General features: G+C 34.2%; 5 protein-coding genes across 7 annotated transcripts; 1 reads left to right on the top strand and 4 right to left on the bottom strand.

Moving 5' to 3' along the window:
• The first annotated feature begins 5,132 nt into the window (after window positions 1–5,132).
• Window positions 5,133–7,646, top strand: LOC104823575 (F-box protein PP2-A12-like). The gene is made up of 3 exons (XM_010555197.2): window positions 5,133–5,701; window positions 6,007–6,125; window positions 6,989–7,646. Exons 1-3 carry the CDS (start codon window positions 5,369–5,371, stop codon window positions 7,410–7,412), a joined length of 876 nt encoding a protein of 291 aa, XP_010553499.1. The 5' UTR covers window positions 5,133–5,368; the 3' UTR covers window positions 7,413–7,646.
• A 34-nt stretch (window positions 7,647–7,680) lies between these two features.
• LOC104823576 (pentatricopeptide repeat-containing protein At4g13650-like) lies at window positions 7,681–9,926 on the bottom strand. Of its 3 annotated transcripts, none has more exons than XM_010555201.2 (2): window positions 8,883–9,926; window positions 7,681–8,780 (listed from the first exon to the last, which is right to left on the bottom strand). In XM_010555201.2, exons 1-2 carry the CDS (start codon window positions 9,911–9,913, stop codon window positions 7,700–7,702), a joined length of 2,112 nt encoding a protein of 703 aa, XP_010553503.1. In that variant the 5' UTR covers window positions 9,914–9,926; the 3' UTR covers window positions 7,681–7,699. The 3 variants fall into 3 exon arrangements, with proteins under 3 accessions (XP_010553503.1, XP_010553502.1, XP_010553501.1); XM_010555200.2 differs by having other exon boundaries at window positions 7,681–9,051; window positions 9,145–9,926; XM_010555199.2 differs by having other exon boundaries at window positions 7,681–9,285; window positions 9,367–9,926.
• Window positions 9,927–10,111: 185 nt separating this feature from the next.
• LOC104823574 lies at window positions 10,112–11,534 on the bottom strand. Its single transcript, XM_010555196.1, has 4 exons — window positions 11,459–11,534; window positions 11,248–11,336; window positions 10,550–10,834; window positions 10,112–10,356 (listed from the first exon to the last, which is right to left on the bottom strand). Exons 1-4 carry the CDS (start codon window positions 11,474–11,476, stop codon window positions 10,302–10,304), a joined length of 447 nt encoding a protein of 148 aa, XP_010553498.1. The 5' UTR covers window positions 11,477–11,534; the 3' UTR covers window positions 10,112–10,301.
• Window positions 11,535–12,537: 1,003 nt separating this feature from the next.
• LOC104823573 (thionin-like protein 2) lies at window positions 12,538–13,171 on the bottom strand. Its single transcript, XM_010555195.1, has 2 exons — window positions 12,868–13,171; window positions 12,538–12,715 (listed from the first exon to the last, which is right to left on the bottom strand). Exons 1-2 carry the CDS (start codon window positions 13,154–13,156, stop codon window positions 12,657–12,659), a joined length of 348 nt encoding a protein of 115 aa, XP_010553497.1. The 5' UTR covers window positions 13,157–13,171; the 3' UTR covers window positions 12,538–12,656.
• Window positions 13,172–16,829: 3,658 nt separating this feature from the next.
• Window positions 16,830–17,431, bottom strand: LOC104823572 (thionin-like protein 2). Its single transcript, XM_010555194.1, has 2 exons — window positions 17,119–17,431; window positions 16,830–16,970 (listed from the first exon to the last, which is right to left on the bottom strand). Exons 1-2 carry the CDS (start codon window positions 17,405–17,407, stop codon window positions 16,912–16,914), a joined length of 348 nt encoding a protein of 115 aa, XP_010553496.1. The 5' UTR covers window positions 17,408–17,431; the 3' UTR covers window positions 16,830–16,911.
• Window positions 17,432–19,017: the final 1,586 nt, after the last annotated feature.

Here is a 19,017-nt window from a genome sequence, read left to right as displayed (position 1 = left end):
CCTTTGACATATATTATATATATATATATATATATATATATATCACAAATCGATCACATAACATATTTTTTAGCAATGAAAAAACTTGGTAGTGATACACTTTTGAAACAAAGTTTTTAGACTGGGAGGTAATATAAAAGTTATAAACAATTCAAAAATAAAAAATCAAATCAAATCTAAATATGCATCAATGTGATTAAATATTATGTAACCCAGCAGCTGATGATTCAATGGGTGAAAGGTGACAAAGTTATCCTCAATATCTTGTATTCGATTTTATTGGTTGAAAAAGATGTAATATCTGGATCAAAATAGTCCATGTACAACGATTGATCTCAAACCTAAGGTGGATGTGACGTCCCATATTTACTCTTGGTGCGAATCATTGCAATTAATAAAAATATTTGCATTTATGAAATTCAAAATGCTATTCAGATGAACAAAACTTTGAGGGTTTTCTTTTTCACATGTTGATCAGTCATATATATATATATATAATTATCTGGTTATGTATCATTCAAATATCTCTAGTCATAGTCAAATAATATGAGTACTTAATCATTCGACTTTATACGAGATTTTCAACGTTGGGTAGCATGAGCAGCCATTCGTACTCTGTCTTTGTTGTTTTTTCTTTCATGAAATTATATATATGTTTACTTTTATAAAACGATAAGATGAAATCAATACGACAAATAAAACGGGTATTTTTTTTTTTGCAACATCGCGTTTTAATATATTTCGAGATTATACATAAAAAAAATTACAACTGTATTATTATTTACGGATATTTCAACTAAAGAAATTTAATATGTCCTACGGAAGATACGAGCATTAATGATGATTGAAATTAATGATCATTTGCCTTCTCGCGCGTGTGTGTATCGATTGATGGCAAGATAATTGTGACAGCATGACTAGGGGTTGTTCAAAAATTAAATTTTAACAGGTCCGAACCTACTTGTAAAATTAAAGTACAATTGTTCGATTTTAAATTTGATTTTAAAAATTTTAAACTACTTTTAAAATTGGGATATAAATAAGTATTATTTTGTTTAGATTTTTTTTTTTTGTAATTGAACTTAAATGTTGGTCTAGATATAAATTTTGTAATGAAAGAGATTAATTTTATGATGAAAATTTAATAAATTGGTCGAGAGACGTGGCAGTTTGTACATATATAGTAAATGAATCGACACTTACCATAAATAATTTAGATGGTCGAAAAGTGGTATGTTATTATATCATTATCATTACATTATAAGTGGAGTGACTAAGTGGTGGGTTATTATATCATGATCATTATATTATAAGTAGCTGATATTCCAAATTTCGATATATTTTCTTTCTATTTCTTTCCAAATTTCGTATTTGTTTTATTCTTTATTTTCTTTTCATTCTATGGCTGTCGTTGGTTGCTCGTTTGTATCGTAACCTTCTCGCCTAATAAGTTCGGAGAATATATATATATATATCTCTTTTTTAAATTATAATTTAAAAAGATAAGAACAATAAGATCGCATTATTTTATGAAGAATAATGAACTTTCGAATTATAAAAAATGAAATATATTATTTTCCGTTGTATCTTAAACTATTATATAATGATATTTATAGTACAAATCCTTATGTCAACGGATTGCAACACTTTTTAAAGACTTGTAAATAAATTTTTAAATGATTTCAATCTAAAATTTTAAAATCAAATATCATTTAAATTCAAATCTAAAATTTTGAACGAGATGTAGGGCAGGTATTTTTTGTTATCATTATTCTTATCATTATCATGATAATATTATTCTTTTCTTTTAGACGGAAATTATTATTATTATTAAACATAATTTTTAAACAATGTAATACGTAACAATTCATTGGGCGGATTTTAGATAGGGAAAAAACCTACAAATTATTGGTTGGAGTAATATTAATTCCTGAATTTGTAGAGATACTATTAATTCCCAAACTTGTAAAATTGAACACATTAAATTCTGAATTTGTTAAACGGTTCTATAATCATCCATAGTGTTATTTGGTCAAAAAAACAAATTGACCAATCCGACGTGACGCATGACGTGGCGAACCAACTCAGAAAATTACTGTCACGTATGCAATTTTCGGTTCTTCGAGAAACCGACTTTAATCAAACGTACTGCACAGTAAATTGGGTCTCGGTTTCAACGAGCCAACCTCGGTGCTCGACCTCTTTGGAAGCCCCAGTCTCGCCGCCATCGCAAATAAGCCTTCGCTTGCCGCTGCGGAGGAGGTATCCGGTAGAGGACGAACTCGATCTGAAACCGGAATTTCTGATCCACCGCGAACAGAGAGAGATCCCACGCTAACGGATTTTCAGATCCACCGCTTTGTCTCGACAGCGTAATCTTCCGGCACCACCGACGTGACTCTAAAAAATCCACCGCTAACGGATGATTTCTTGGCGATCTCTCTCATGAGCGACGCGTATTGACTGTTGAATCCGTCGGAAAAATCAAGTAAACCTCAGACGATGCGAAATCCGTCGGGTGGAGCTGGTCGGGAAAATCACGAAGCTGAGAATCGACACCGTAATGTGTCGGAATGGCGACAGTGGCGAAACCGGTGGTCCCCTTCTCCACCGGATACCTCCTCCGCAACGACAACCGAAGGCTTATCCGCAATGGCGGCGAGGCTGGGGCTTCCACGGAGGTCAAGCACCGAGGTTGGCTTGTTGAAACCGAGACCCAGTTTACTGTTCATTACGTTTGATCATGCACCAGGTCGGATCGATCAACTCGTTTTTTGACCAAATAATACTATGGACGATTATGAAACCGTTTAACAAGTTTAAGATTTATAGTGTTCAATTTTACAAGTTTGAGAATAAATAATTTTATATTATTCTAAATTATAAATTTAGAAATTATTAAGATTTTTTTTCTTTTCCGTAATAATTAAGGAGAACAAACCACGCGGATAATTGAGAAATTTAAATAGAGGATGGTTAGATTTTTCATGAATATTTTATTTAATAAATATAAATATTTAATATATAAAAATAAATTAAATTTAAATATTACTTAATATTCTTCTATGATATTGAAGAATTTTTGTTATAAATAATTTGGACATTAGTCTGAATCTGATCCATTCGAAGGAAGAACCAAGTGTTCTGAGTATGCAACACGTCATCTGACACGTGGCACGTTGTCCCCTTTGCTGAGTCTTTCCTACGTGGATCAACCAAAATCTACGTGTATTATATTAGACGGTCCTATTATTTTATTATTGAAAGATCTTGGTCTATAATCTATATCATATGGTAATGTATTATTGTACAATTGTAGAGTGGATACGCACACGGTATATCACACTGTCTTTTAGAATTAAATAACAGGTCAATAAATCATCCACGAGTCAAAGAGTTATCATGCATTAGTATTTAGTAATGGTTATTAAGTATATTAATGTTATTAAGGTTTTATTTTTAATTAATTGGTCAGATTTGTAAAATTCACGAGGTTTTATATACATATATGGTTTATATGCAGTTATAATTTGTAAAATCCTATTATATTCAAGTTCAAATGGCCCATAAAAAACTTCTGTTTAAATATTGAAAATCTGAAATAAATTCAATAATATATAATTACGATATGAATTAATTTTGATTTTAAAGTTATTTTTTTATATACTAGAAAAAAATGAATTAAATCCTCTTATTAAAAAAATAAAAACTACATTTATGTTTTTCCTCTGATAGAGATTTCTCGTAAGTCGTTCTTGCAATCTGGATGGACAAAATGCCAGCTATTTTTATTTTAACTCGTGGACCAACATATATATATATATATATATATATTATACCCACCTAATTAATTGTTTTTTTTTTGTGTTCAATGGCGGCTCAGTGCTTGGGAGGTGTCTGAAGGAACGAAAATCAATTAACATATATAGGCTTAAAAAGGATTTTATTTTTCAAAAGAAAATATGGTATATAGAATTTATTCGAAAACAGTTTACAACCAAATATTATAGGTATTTGTTCATAAAATGCTCGGCATTTCGAGAGAGATATATATATATAGATATATACATATATCGTTTTATTTGTATCTATTGTGCATTATTTTCACATATACGTGCGTACGTTTTATATCTTCTATTAAATTTAATCTTAGTGTAATATAGTTATTAGTTATATTAATTGCCAGAGTCTTGTCAGCATTAATTAATATGATAAAGACATCTGTGAATGATTACAATAAGAAAAGTCAAGATGATCCGATTAACAATACCCCCATTAAATATTATATTTAATTTATATGGCTAAAGATTTATTTCAATTTTTATTTTATGCATGTGAGATTACAGTGTGAATATCCAATCTAATACATTACTGACCATTATATAAGATTATTAATGTATCTTGTCACAAAACTGATCCAAATATTTGTTGGCTATATGAATAACCCATCATCATCATCATCATCATCCTCAATATCATAAAATAACTATATTTTTAAATATACAGATATATAAATATAAATATATTATGAATTACACTAAAATCTATCTTGGTTATTTGTTTAAATATACATTATAATTTATTTTTAACAAAACTTGTAATTTGTAAAAAGAAATAAAACCAACTAAAAATATAATAATAAACAAATTTCACGTGGATATAAACTCTTCCTAATTTACAACTATTTCACATAATATAACTAGAAAATGTCAAAAAGATGATTGGTCTTCTGAAAAACAAAAATAGAAAATTGATAAATTTAAAAAAAAAGTCGATGAAAATAAATATATGATTTATATACCTATATACTAGAAAATCGACCTTATTTAAATGCTATAGAAAGGTTAGTAGATAATGGATAATATTGTGGATTAAATGTGTGGTTATATTCAGATAATATAATAACGGTGGTGGTCTAAACCTTACAACTCATGTTGTATGTATGTATTAGGCTGACAACCGTGAAGCTGTAACGAGGCAAACGGCTTTCGGTTTCGTACTGTGTGAACTAAAATAATATCCAGAAAGTAATTAAAAAATATTATAACTAATTTAACAAATAATTAATTAAATCATTTTTTATTATTCGGTGGATCCTAGAAATTGCCCTTATATTATTCTTACTTGCCATCCAAATGCGATATCTTTGTCCGTCACCAGCAAACCTTTCCTCTTCATTGCTCTGTTCCTGAGAAAAAGAGTTGCGCCTACGAAGAAACAAGAAACCCACGAAGAAAAGGTTCTAAATTTGTGAAGATTGAGGTTGGAATCTTCATTTTCCGTTGAATTCACGACGGCCCATCTTCTTAAAATCCCAGGATCTTCGATCTCGTGGAGGGTTGTTCTGGAGTTTTGTCTCCCGTGCCTGATGGGTGCGGGTTTCTCTGCTTCTCAGAATGATTTTTCCGCTAATTCCTATGATGGGTATCGGAATTTGTTGAGGCCTAATCTAGGCGATTTGCCGGAGAGTTGTGTGGCTCTGATCGTTGAGAATTTGGATCCGGTGGAGATCTGCAGATTCGCGAAGCTTAACAGGGCATTTCGCGGCGCTTCCTGGGCGGATTTCGTCTGGGAATCGAAGCTTCCCCCGAATTACAGGCTTATTCTCGAGAGGATTCTCGGTGGTTTCCCGGAAAATTTGCAGAAACGGGATATTTATTCCTGCCTTTGTCGGATTAATTCCTTCGACGACGGCACCAAGGTTCGTGCTTTACAACCTCTTCGTTTCTCTCTCCTCCTTTTGCGTTGTTTGGTTTCCCGGAAAATTTAGGGGTTTTTAGGGACTTTTTCTTGTGACGATAACTCGTTTAATGGCGGAAAACATAATTTTCTAAGAACTTGTAAGAACCCATTTTGCTGTATCTGAGTTTCTGTTTGCTTCCCGGGAAAGCCAGGAAATTTTCTTGATTGAGACGAGACAAGAAGAATATCTAATCCTTCAAATGCGTTACTTGTAGAAACTTATGCGTCGATTTGGTTTTGTGACGTGACTTGATTCTCCTGCAGAAAGTGTGGCTAGATAAGAGCACAGGAGGTGTCTGTCTATGCATTTCTGCAATGGGTTTATCGATCACCTGCTTTGATGACCGGAGATATTGGAGTCATATCCCCACCGATGAATCTAGGTAAGACAAGACCACATTCAGCATTCGTTTTTCTTTTTCTTTCCCCCCATCATTTGCCTGTTTGATTCCTTGATTTAGTTCTTCAAAAGCATGTATAGAATCTTATCTTTGTAGGAAGATTGCTAAAGATACATCTTTTCTGCTCATAGTTTGTATTTCCCGGCAACCAGACTACGACAATGATAGTCCTCTTAAGACTTAGACAGTGTTTCTGTAGATCTTAGTCAATGGATTCCAATTTGTTCTGGTTTGCCTCTTGCTATTTTATGCTCATACTTGTTGGTATCTGGGTTTAGATCCGCGGCAACAGAGTTCAAATCTTCTGATCATACTTGTTGTTGATATGGTGGGCGAACATCTATTTCTTCTGTTCTAACCTCAAAGTCTGTAAATTTGCGGGAATACAACTCTGTTTCGTCCTAAATATGTTTCTTTGCTACCAGAATTTGTCTGTGTGCTTAGATCCGTGGCAAATGAGTCTGTTTAGTTAGGTTTTGATAGTCAAAAATTTATAATTTCCGGTTAAGCTTTGCATTCTCTGGCGACTGAATTCTGATATCATCTTATTTGACCATAGGGGCTCTTACCTTTCCTGTCAATGAATTCTGGTCAAAGATCTGGTGGTAACCCCCTGGTTTCAGGGACACGGTTTTGACCGACCAAATCTTTTCAGTTGCTTTGGATTGAAGATTTCATTGAAATTATATATATTTTTTTTACATCTGTTGAGACTTTATAAATTATCCACAAATATGTATTCAGAAGTTGTAAGAAATGGTATATACATTTATGTAAACAAGTCTTCAGCTTCTTTAACCGGTTCTGTGTCTGAAGAAGCAGCTTTTTCTTTGAAATATATGCAGATTTTCTTCCATAGCATATCTCCAACAAATTTGGTGGTTCGAAGTGGATGGAGAAATCGACTTCCCGTTCCCGGCCGGAACCTACAGCGTCTTTTTCAGGCTTCAACTAGGCCGACCCGTGAAACGGTTTGGCCGTCGGGTCTGTAACACAGACCAGGTCCATGGCTGGGACATTAAACCGGTTCGGTTCCAGCTCTGGACCGAGGACGGTCAATACTCTACGTCTCAATGCATGTTAACCAAACTGGGAAACTGGACTCGTTACCATGCCGGGGATTTTGTTGTCGAGAAATCGAAAAGGTCGAGTACAAAGATAAAATTCTCGATGACCCAGATCGATTGCACTCATACAAAAGGCGGGTTATGTCTAGATTCTGTCATTGTATGCCCGAGCCGGTACAAGAACCGGTTGAGGCGGTTTTAGGTTAACCAAACCGGGTCCGGTTTAGGTAGAGGTTAAAGCTGGTTTTTGAGAAGTTCTTTAGCCTTTTGTAGAATTTGGTGGAACACAAAATGAAATCTTGTAAAGAGGGAGAAAACCTTTTGAGATTAGCACAAACTATATAGCTTTTTAGTTTTAAGAGTTTTCTGAGTCTAGGTCACATATGTAAAACCTAAAGTTGTGAACTTTAAATCTTTTATTTGATTGTTCCTGCTCCATTCTGGTGGTACGGTGTTTGAATAACCTGGTTTTTGGTTTGAATCGGTTGGTTAAACCAAATCTGAACCGGAATGTAGCCTATAAACAGGATATGTTACAAGGGCATAACCGGATTCGGCTCTATTGAGAAAAGTTTCAAAATTGGCTGTAAGATGATCTATGGTTCTATATATCAAATCAGAATGCAAATGATGGCTATCACCTGCAGAAAAGACGTGGACTTTTCCGTTTAGCTCGATCCAACTAAGTCCAGGATCCTTCTTCATGTCCGAACAGACCAATCTCTTCCTCATGTTCATCTTCTCTTCCCAATTACTTGAATCTGCGGACATGTTCGAGAGTACAACATTTGCAGAAGCAGTTTTGGGTTCTAAATTCAGAATCTTTTCAGCTACCCTTTTAGCTGTTCTTGTGTGCTGCCACAGCCAGCAAGCATTTATCAAAGCTCCATAGATAACTTCGTCTGGTTCGATGGGCATTTGCTCTACAAAGTCTGCAGCTTCTTTCAAAAGACCTGCCCGGCCGAGGAGATTTACCACACAGGCGTAGTGTTCCACCGATGGTTTTACTCTGTAAGTTTCTTCCATTGAGAGAAAGAGTCTTAACCCTTCATGGACAAGACCAGAATGGACACAACTGGACAAGACAGCAGTTAATGTGGCTGAGTTAGGCTGAATCCTTTGTTCTAACATACTGTTGAAGAGTGAGATTGCTCTGGAGTGGATACCATGCTGTGAATAACCATTAATGAGAGCAGTCCAAGCAGCTACATTAGCGGAACTGATGGCCGTGAATGACTTACGAGCATCGGTTATACTCCCGCATTTGGAGTACATATCTATCAAGGAGGTCCCGACATAGACATTTGATTCCAACGGGGTCTTAGCTATGTGCCCGTGAATCACCTGTCCTTGTAGAAGACAACTAAGGCAAGAACATGAATGTAATAACACAGAGAATGTGGATCTTGTCCGTTCAACCGAACGCTTAAGCATTTCCACGAAAACTTCTAAAGCCTCATCATACTTCTTGTTTTGTGTATAACCAGATATAACAGCATTCCAAGTAGCTGAATTTCTTTCTTCCATTGTTTCTTTGAAAAGCTTTATGGCCTTATCAATTTCATTGTTCCTGAAGTAGATAGAAATCATGGTATTTGAAGAAATTATCGACTTGCAAGGCATTTTCTCAAACAACTTAATTGAATCGTCTGTGCGGCCTTGTAAGGCATACCCTTTAATCATCAAGTTGCATGTCACGGCATTCACATCATGAAGACTATCGAAAATCTTCTCCGCATCACCAAACAATTCTTTTGTTATGAGACTATGAAGAAGCGAATTTGATGCCTTCAAGGACGGGTTATCCATGAATCGATAAACACATTTGGCACCGTCAATTGCTTCACATTCACAGTAAAACTCTATCAGTGCAGCACCAACCATATCATCGGATTCAAACCCGTATTTTAACAAAAGTGCATGAACAATTCTACCTTCTTGCAGATTTCCAAGCCTCCCACAAGCTCGTATGACAGAATCAAAACTGAATTCATTAGGATGCACTTCTCCAGTTTCTCTCATCTTCCTGAACAAATGCAAAGCCCTCCCAGAATCCCTTTCGTTCTTCAGGTACCCTGAAATCATTGAAGTCCAAGATACGATATCCCGTTTAGGCATTTTCCAGAACAATTCAGATGCTTCATCCATCAAATTACATTTTACGTATCCCACAAGCATCACATCCCACAATAGCTCGTTCTTCTGGTACAGTTCATCGAAAACCCGCTCAGCATCCGCGATTCTGAAACAGTTAGCATAGAAATAAAGCAGAGAACTCCCCACAAAACCAAAACTTTCTGACCCAGATTTCAAGACGAGGCCATGAACCTGTTTCCCAAAATGAGATGACCGCGAATTCGCACACAAGCTCAGAGTGCAAGAGAAAGTTGTATCTGTAAATCTAACGCCATCAAGATGCATCATACGAACCAAATCCAAAGCTTCTTCGTATTGGCCCCATCTAGAATAACCAGAAAGCATCGCGTTCCACGAAACAGCCGTTCGTTGAGACATTTCGTCGAACAAGTTGCGGGCAACATCTAAACGCCCTAGTTTCACACGTTCTGTAATGGCGATATTGGTGGCAACAATGTCGGTACGATTGCCGCTCCTGTTCTCGTCTCCGGTGAAGAATTTTCTCCGATGCCATTTTCCCGAGAAAATTTTGCCTGGAAATTTTGGAACTGAAACGCAGCGTTTCATGCCGAAAGGAAACGGAAAGACCAAACATAAAAGAAACCGTTATTTTATGTTCCCTCTCAATAAAAACACTTTCCCAAAACAAAAGGTCCGGTTTTGTCCGAACCGGTTTTCTAATCAATTCAATTAAACCGGTCTCGGATCGGAAAATTTGGTTTTCCCAATTTCCATCTCTCTTCATCATCATCATCATCGTCATTATAATCATGATTATCATCATTTTTATTATTATTGATTTTGTTACAAAAATCTCAATAAAAGAAAACAATGAAGTTTAACGTGCCTCTTCGAAACATGATGAAGAGGAGTGAAATGTAAAACCGAAATTAATTTTAAAAAAAAAGTTATATACACAAAATCAAAATGAAAATAACCAAGCCTTGAGATATGTTCATATGCCCCTTGGTTTCACCCCGACCGACTTCAATGTCTCTGCATTCCTCGGCCTTCAGGTCCCCATGCAACAACAAACACACATGAATATACAATTTATCATTTTCATCTTCACCGAAATTTAAAATATTTTTGATTTGATTAGGTTAGGGTTTATTTACAATTATTTGTCTTGTATTTAAAGAACTTGTTCACCATTTGCAAATAAACCCGAGTTTTTTTATCAAGAGAACGAGGGGGACGTACGTGGTATAGGGGTCGGGTCGGGTAGGATCGGAAAGGACAGCCTTGGACTTGTCTTGGATCTGGCCAATCTTTCTGAGCCAAGACTTGGTGATGAACTTGTCGGCCGATTCAATGACTCGGTCCGGGTCATCCACCTCTGCCATGGCTTCTCTTCTCCTCTTTCTAGCGCTCACTGTCGGAGAATGCGCCAACTGTTGCTTGCAACTGTGACCCGCCATTGCCACTGCTATGAACGTCAACCCTCCTACTACCGCTATCGGCGCAAATTCCCCCGTCACCGAGAATCTATTCGTGTGTGTGTATATATATATATATATTTTTAAATTCGGATCATTAATAACAAGTTTTTTGTACATATATTCAAACGTGAAATATTTTCATTCGAGAATCATGGATTTGAGTTTTGGGTTCCGAAATATAAAACTCTAGACGTTCGAATTATAATACGACTATTCTCAAATTTGTCGGGTAACCAAAATCTTATCCATACTAACGGTAATATAAAAATGATATATTGTTCTTGTCACTAGAAATGAGAATCATGGATTCGAGATCATAATATCTCCAAGAATTCTGCTGAAGCGTAATGCCAAAACTAATATTTATTATTGAATCTCTATCATTTTTTATTTGTTATATCATTACCTGAAATAACCAATTACTTGAAAGGGGAAAAAAAGAAAAAGGAAAAATCTTACTTGTTGTAGGCGGATTTGGCATTGCCGGTGACGGCGGTCGCAAATCGACGGCCTCCGGCGAGCTGATTTCCGACAGATCTCAACTGACTCTAATAGGAATTAATTAAAAAAAAAAAGAGGAGACAATTTTATAAAAGATTAAAATCATTTTTTTTTCATGAATCAAGAAAAAATGATTCTTATTGAGAAACAATAGAGAAATTACACTTACGGTGATTCTGAAAGCCATTCTGTTTTTTGAATAATAATTAATAGAAGAAGTGAAATGTTTTACTTTTTTGGTATGGAAATGAAACGATGCAAGTGTTATTTATAAGCAACGAAAGTGAATATATTTAGAATCGCGATAACCATTGGTGGAGGAAAATTTCAAAGATACGATTTGTATAATTCTCATACAAATTTAGTCTCCAAATTCACACCAACCGTTTTTCCTCTTCTATTGTGCAGTAATTTTTTGAAAAGAAAATTTCAAACCCAAGTATTTTTCTAGAACACACAAAAAAATATTTTTTTTTAACTTTTTAAAGATATAAAATCAATTATCCATAAATCCAAGTTAACTTAAATTGTCCATTTCAATTTTAATAAAAATAAAAGTTCATAAAATTAAAAGTTTTTGGATGTTTTTATAAAGATAAAGATATATTAGGGTGGATGATTAAGATGTTAGTAGATGTTTATGGAAGAAGTCTTTGTCAATACAATCATCATCAAATTTATAAATGCTTGCCTAGGTTACAAAAAAAAAAGTTTGATTAAGGAACAACTCTAGATGTGTCAAACGTTATTAAAAATAAAATAATAGGGATAAATTAAAAATCCCATAAACTATTTTATTATTCAAAATAATCTTGTACTGTAAATTTATTATAAAAATTTATCTAACTATTAATTGAAAAAATCAACTATATATTTACTAAAAAATATACAACTTTAAATTTGTTATAAGAAGATCATCAACTATTATTTTCGAAGAAAAAAAAAACATCAATTATCTAACTTACTAAAAAAATATTCTAGTCCATCAAGACATACGCGCAATCCCTAACGTCGAAGCACAACCTCACCATCAAGGAATCATACGCAACTGAAACTCCTTCCAAATTTCGTGGAATGATGACCATATCTCTACAATCTATCCATTTCATCTCTATTTTTCTTTTATTTAAATATCTTTTTGTATATTTAATTGAGTCAAGGATAATTTCATTCTTTATATATATATATATATATATATATAGAGAGAGAGAGAGATTATGATGTGGCTCGCCACATGATATCAGCAGCTAATACAAATCAAAGACTATAAGAAAAAAATATAAATTGGACTGTAAATAATGTAACATTTTATTTAAATTGAATACGATCCAATCGGGATTCTAACAAGAGTTTGCAGAACACTCGAACTAGCTCTTCGTGCAGGTTTCCGAGCATGAATTCAAGCAGGTTTCCACCTTCTTTTCATCTGTCCAATAATGAAAAAAACAAACAATGAGACGACAATGGTGAACTAAATCAATCAACACACACACACACACATATATATATATATATATATATATATATATATATATATATATTATGTGCAAATACACGAGAAAGGGTAGAGAGAATTACTGGGATTTTGGAGAGAGCTGAGGCTGATACAACGTGAAGAAGCGCAACTAAGCTGGCAAAGGTGTTGAGTTAGATCCATATTTTGTGAGGGAGTGAGGGAAGAAAAAGTTGGAGGTTGAAGACAATCCTTCAGACAAGTGAAAGGACAAACGAATGCCTGCCACTTCTTCTGCATCGCACAAACCACAAAACATCCTTTGTAACACTCTACCAATGAATCAGCTTCTGTCTTAACCACAAGTGTCCCCATCGCCATCACCATCACCATCACCACCACAGTACTCTTCATCTCTCTCCCTCTCTCTCTCTATCTCTATACACGTATGTGGGTATTCTTTGTATAGTCGAGGGTGGGTATAAGAATTTTTTTTACCATATGGGTTATGTGTATTGTCCATATTAAGTGGACTATGCAATTATAACATGTATAGAATAATATCTTCATCACAGAGTATAAACCTCAAATTTGACACGTTAGTTGGCTCATTTGCATATTCCATGTATATCAGCAGCGCCTGGATAAGTTTGGAAAGCAAAATATGTCGTTCAGATTTTTTACCATAAATGTAATTTATACAATTTTTTTTTTCAGGAAAAGGAACTGTATCTATTTTTTTTTTTTTTGTGTTTGTATTTAAAACATTTTTTTTTAACAAAAAATGCTTGTAATATAGTGACCAGAATTACAGAAGGGAACCACTAAGCGGTAGTCTGTGTTACATGAAGGCTTGATGATACAAAAGAATAAGTCAAAAACAATTTGAAGAAAGAGCAACCAGGTGCTGATGAACACCTTTGTAGCAACTCACTGGCGAGCCCAGGTTGTGTGGTTCTGATCCCCGCAAATTTCACTCGAAAGGCTACGTCAATGGCTGACAGATCTTTGAAGCGAGCCGAGCCTTTCGGACCATATATTATAGATGTATAGCTGCCAACTTATATACAGGCGCCACGATATCGGGTCTGGTTATCCCAATTCCTCAATAGCCAGTCAAGGGTGCTGTCCCGAGTTAATGACTGAGGTAGAGGAGCCCACTTACGTAACGTGAATTGCAGTAATTCACTGAGATTCGGGCATAGATGGGCTCTTCTTTCGGAATCCCCCATGAGCTCATTCGGTATCTTTCTTTCGTCGGACGCCGGTTCTGTGCGAATAGCCAAGTGACGGATCACACTACCTTGTGCCAGAATATCTTGCCATTATCCTTGAGGAGGAATGAGCTCCCGCTTTCCAAGTTGGTATATATGTCTTCTTGGGGTGTTAGAACTTTGCCTGCCACGTAAATGTTAAGATTTAAAGAGTGCTCCGATCTTGCTTCCGGCAACGTCCAAGTGTAAGCTCCGTATAGATCCGCCACATGTGTCCTTTCTGAGGTACCAAGTCGTTGCGAACCTGTGACACCCGTTACCCATGTCCCATTACATGGACTAATCCAAATAATATATTCATAATATAAAAATACAGAAAAATTTAAAACTTTTTAACACGCACACCAAATCCATTAAAGCAAAATATTCGTTCGAGACTTACAATAAGAAAATGTGTCGTCATTTGAAATTCATAATAGGAATACAGAATTTCAAGAACAAGATTAATACAAATATAACTCAAATAAAAAAGTCCAAAATACAGTGAAACTTGTCCTGGATCAGTTATCCACGTGCTAACGAGTATGTTATTCTAAACCTGAAATACTGCGTAACGACATCCTAAACAATTGTTTAGAGAGTGAAATCGGGTTATAAACCCCATAAAATCTATTCAAGTAGAAACATGTAAAATCAAACGTTTATCTCACATTTTAATGGTATTAAATTTTATTTTGTCCATTTCATTTATTACATGATTCGTCACTCTTTCGCACACACATATATATAACAATCACTTAACATTCACATTTGTTCATGTCCATATCTCTACGTTATTAGTTTATTTCCATTCACTTAGTATATAAGTATCTAATCATTCTTTTAAGCCACATAATTTTTGTTTATCCATTTTCGTAAATCAATATGACGTCCATTAATTACACGCACAAATAATGTCCGTATGACTACGTCATAGGACTGTAATACCACTTCTTCGCTCACCCGTGTTACCATAACCACCAATTCATAATGTAACGCAAATTCAAGTCGTTAACCCACACTACCTCCTTATCTCTTCACATCATCGAATCCATAGCGTACGCATACAGTTTGATCCAATCTCTTATCCCTCTAGATATATCCTTTGTCGCCGGTGAATACGAAAACAGTATCATCCATCAATTTGTTAGCCTATACTTTGGTACCGACTATTTCGTTAACCTTTACCACCCGCACTGATCATCCGCTACGGAAATACTCGTCGGACTCGATCGAACTCAAATCCTCAGAGCACCACCGTACCACCCCCTCGATGATAGTACCGACTCAATTCGTTAACCCGTGTTGAACAGTACGAACTCAAGTCGTCAACCAATACTGTGCGGTACTGACTCAAGTAGTCAAGCTGTACACGCACATCGAATATCAAGTCTGTTTGTTTATTATATGTCCGAAGATAATTGGTGGTTATCAACGAACCGTACTTTCTCATCAACGTAACAACACTGGCTCAAGCCGTTGATTGGTACTGTTATGCGAGTCATCGGGGTTGCCAATCACCATTCACTTTGGATTATTGGCGCGATCATGACATCGTTACAAACACAATCATGTCTTGCTTATATAACACGTGACCCAGATCACGTGTTCTATAACTAAGATGATCACATGGTTTTTCTATCGGTTTTCTAACGTTACGCACTTCATTTTGACATACACTGGCATTTTAGAACGTTAGACGACCATGGTTTTGGTCTTTTCTTGCTTATCTTCTACAAGGCGATTCTACGAGGATTCTCATGAGCATAGCATGGAAAAAAAATAGAACTTGCGTAAGCCTGGGAAAGCTCAGAAGAAACAGGCGGACTGCCTCAGTAAAAGTGAGCGGTCGCTCGCTATGCAACAGAAGAAAACAGGCGACCCGCCTGTTTTGTCGGGCGACCAGTCGAATTCAATTGACAAGGAAACGAGTAACCTAGAGAAGAAAATGGACGACCCATAAGAGAAAATGAGCGATCGCCCGAAATCAAATCCGGTCTAAAAAAGAAAAATCCGAATCTTGAGGAAAAAAATCTAATTCGCTTTATCATAAAAAGGAAAAAAGGAAAGGAGAGAAGGGAGATTTATTCGGACTTAGCCACAAATCACCCTGAAGAGGAATTTGGGAGATATGAAGATCCAGAGAGACATCTTGAAAGAGAATATCATCATTGAAGATCATTTTGAATATCTCTTCTCTTTTTCTATAGCTTCTCTTCGTATTTTCTGTTGTTAGTTATAAATCTCCACATTTTCGTAAGTTTACAAAAGGTTTGTTTATTTTCTGTTAAGATGTTGGACTTTTGTACTATTGTTAGGTTGAAACCTCACATTAACATCTTAAAAATGTTATTCTTTTATAAGGGCAAGGCGAAATTCTTGATACACGTAAAAAGGCAAACAAAAGATTTGATATTTCTCTTCACAACATCCAACACAAGACATCCTTTGTAACATCCTTTTGTGGGCATTCATATTTTTTCTGTGATTGAGATCTGTATTTACAAGGGATATGGCTCCGATAGCGAGTTTTACATGACTTTCACTGTTTGACACGTGCTGGTGAAAAACAACCATGACTTTAACAATCATTGAAGCAATGGTTGATGATTAGATTCTGTGTATTTATATGTATTTTATTCTGAAATAAACTTTGTCGTGTTTAATCAGTGAGGTAGAGATTATAATTAATGTACACCAATGTTTAGGGTTACATAGAATAATTACGAAGGAATTGAACCGAGAAGAATTCAGTTCTTTTTTTTTTTTTGATAAAAGAGAAGAAAATTTTATTATGTTAATCCCTCCATGAAGAAAATCGTACAAATCATAGGTTATTCGCAAATTATTATTTGTAAATTATTTATATGGTACGATACAACGGGATTCTAAAAATCGGTTGTCTGAACACTCAAATCAGTTCTTTATGCATGAGTGCGAGCAGGCGTTCAGGCAATTTTCTACCTCCTCTTCATCTGGTGACAACAAAAAGAGAACCAGACAAAGTTAGAGATCTAAAAACAGTGAATGTAATCAATCATTTCAATACACTCACCAATATATATATATATATAATAGTATGTATAGATGCAAATATCAGAGAATGGGTAGAGAGAGAATTACTGGGATTTTGGACAGAGCTGTGGTCGAGACAGTTAGAAGAAGCGCAGCCAAGTTTGCAGAAGTAATGGGTTTGATCAGAGGAAGAGAGAGAAGGAGATCCAGGACTAACACATGTCTTCAGACACGTCAAAGGACACATGTATGCTTTGAACTTCATCTCAAGAGCACATCCCAAAAGACATTTCTTGTAACAATCTCCAAACTGACCTGCTTCTGTCTGAATAGCTGATGTCCCTATCACCACCACCACCATCATCACCACCGCACTCATCACTCTCTTGCTCTCCATCTCTTTCTCTCTCTCTCTCTATATATGTATATATGTTTATCTCTCTATATATATGTATGTATATATCTGTGTATGTGTGAGTGTTCTATCTGCGTAGTTTGTAGCTTTATATAAGCTAACGGGTTGTGCGTATTTTTCATATTAAATAGATAATTCCGTTGCATTTCTAGAAAAACATATCTTTATAGAGTATAAACCTGGAGAATCCAGCTCAAGATTCGGTGTTACTTAGCATATTAGGAGATTCAATGTATATCAGCAGCACAACATGCGACCTATTCGGAAAGTAAAATTTTTTTTATACCATTAAATTAAATTTTTAGACATAAAAGGAATGGGTGCATCTGTATATTAGTAAATATGAGTTTATCTAATTATAAAGAAACTTTTTTAAACATGTGTATTTACTTAAAATACTCTACTGTGCACATAATACAACAAAATAAAGAGCCTAAAATGCATTCTTCAAAAATACCAAACATAATAGGTAACAATTTAATCTTATGGAGTATCTCTCACGTGTATTCTAAATCTAAAATTGGACAAAATTACGAAAAAATTGAATACATTTTTATTGGTTACAAATATTATATTTAAGTTTTATCATATATTAATATTTGATGGATACCAAATTATTAATTTGATTTTTCTATAACAATTAGAAAATTTTCGTGGATTTTTATAATAATTTTAATAAAAAAAATTATCAACTATTTAAAATTATAAAAATATTCTAGTTTAAATAGAAAAATCTATAATCAATAAAATATATTCAATTTACAATATTATATATAAAAATTATCATATTTTTATTTTATTTTTAAAAATACATATATTATTTCTTATATTTACAACCAATAAAATAGAAACAATTTGCAACCTCTCAAATATTAATATGTGATAAAATTTAAAATATAATATTTACAACCAATAAAATAGATTTGATTTTAAATATAACATATGTATAAAAATTTATTATATTAAGATTGATCTTTATAATATTTATATAAATTTAAATACGATAAATTTAATTAAATATTATATTTTTATTATCATTTTTAAAATTGTATAATTTATATATATATATTCTATTCAATTTTATAAATTTTTATAATAAATATAAAGCATAATATTTTTTGAATAATTTAGATATATATTGATTTCTTTTTATTAAAATTAATAATTGATGATTTTTTTTAAGAAATTCAAAATCAAAGATTGTTTTAAATCAGTTTATATAGTTAATGATTTTTTTTACTCAAAATTAATTGTTGATAGTTTTTTCTTTTGTATAATGAAATAGTTGAAAGTTTTTTTGAATTTGTCTCTAAATTTAAAAATGAGATAATTGAATCATGTGAATTCAAATATGATTGATTTTCATGTGTATCTAATCTATATCCATAATACCCACAACTAGGGGTGGACAAAATATCCGAAAAATCCGAACCGATCCGTTATTCGATTCATATCCGAACCGAAAATTCGGATATCCGGAGTTTACGGATCGGATACGGATATTTCTTTAGAGATATTTGTCGGATACGGATCGGATACGGATATTAAAATTGAATTATCCGACATATCCGATCCGATCCGTATTTTGTAAT

The sequence above is a fragment of the Tarenaya hassleriana genome, unplaced genomic scaffold, assembly GCF_000463585.1.
Source record: "Tarenaya hassleriana unplaced genomic scaffold, ASM46358v1 Cleome4, whole genome shotgun sequence".
NCBI classification, from domain to species: domain Eukaryota; kingdom Viridiplantae; phylum Streptophyta; class Magnoliopsida; order Brassicales; family Cleomaceae; genus Tarenaya; species Tarenaya hassleriana.
The sequence above is the reverse complement of the archived record's forward strand: the minus strand, read 5'-3'. Positions and strand labels throughout refer to the sequence as shown.

What these genes read in the sequence shown, in the direction of transcription:
- LOC104823575 (XM_010555197.2), top strand. Translation starts at nt 5,369, where the DNA reads ATGGGTGCGGGTTTCTCTGCTTCTCAGAATGATTTTTCCGCTAATTCC. An exon ending in CCTTCGACGACGGCACCAAG is followed by an intron (nt 5,702 to 6,006) that starts GTTCGTGCTTTA and finishes ATTCTCCTGCAG; the next exon opens with AAAGTGTGGCTAGATAAGAG. An exon ending in ATCCCCACCGATGAATCTAG is followed by an intron (nt 6,126 to 6,988) that starts GTAAGACAAGAC and finishes AAATATATGCAG; the next exon opens with ATTTTCTTCCATAGCATATC.
- LOC104823576 (XM_010555199.2), bottom strand. Translation starts at nt 9,913, where the DNA reads ATGAAACGCTGCGTTTCAGTTCCAAAATTTCCAGGCAAAATTTTCTCG. An exon ending in GCTTGTGGGATACGTAAAAT is followed by an intron (nt 9,286 to 9,366) that starts GTAATTTGATGG and finishes CAATGATTTCAG; the next exon opens with GGTACCTGAAGAACGAAAGG.
- LOC104823574 (XM_010555196.1), bottom strand. An exon ending in GCCAAATCCGCCTACAACAA is followed by an intron (nt 10,835 to 11,247) that starts GTAAGATTTTTC and finishes ACACACGAATAG; the next exon opens with ATTCTCGGTGACGGGGGAAT. An exon ending in CGACCCGACCCCTATACCAC is followed by an intron (nt 10,357 to 10,549) that starts GTACGTCCCCCT and finishes GGGGACCTGAAG; the next exon opens with GCCGAGGAATGCAGAGACAT.
- LOC104823573 (XM_010555195.1), bottom strand. Translation starts at nt 13,156, where the DNA reads ATGAAGAGTACTGTGGTGGTGATGGTGATGGTGATGGCGATGGGGACA. An exon ending in CAGCTCTCTCCAAAATCCCA is followed by an intron (nt 12,716 to 12,867) that starts GTAATTCTCTCT and finishes ATTATTGGACAG; the next exon opens with ATGAAAAGAAGGTGGAAACC.
- LOC104823572 (XM_010555194.1), bottom strand. Translation starts at nt 17,407, where the DNA reads ATGGAGAGCAAGAGAGTGATGAGTGCGGTGGTGATGATGGTGGTGGTG. An exon ending in CAGCTCTGTCCAAAATCCCA is followed by an intron (nt 16,971 to 17,118) that starts GTAATTCTCTCT and finishes TGTTGTCACCAG; the next exon opens with ATGAAGAGGAGGTAGAAAAT.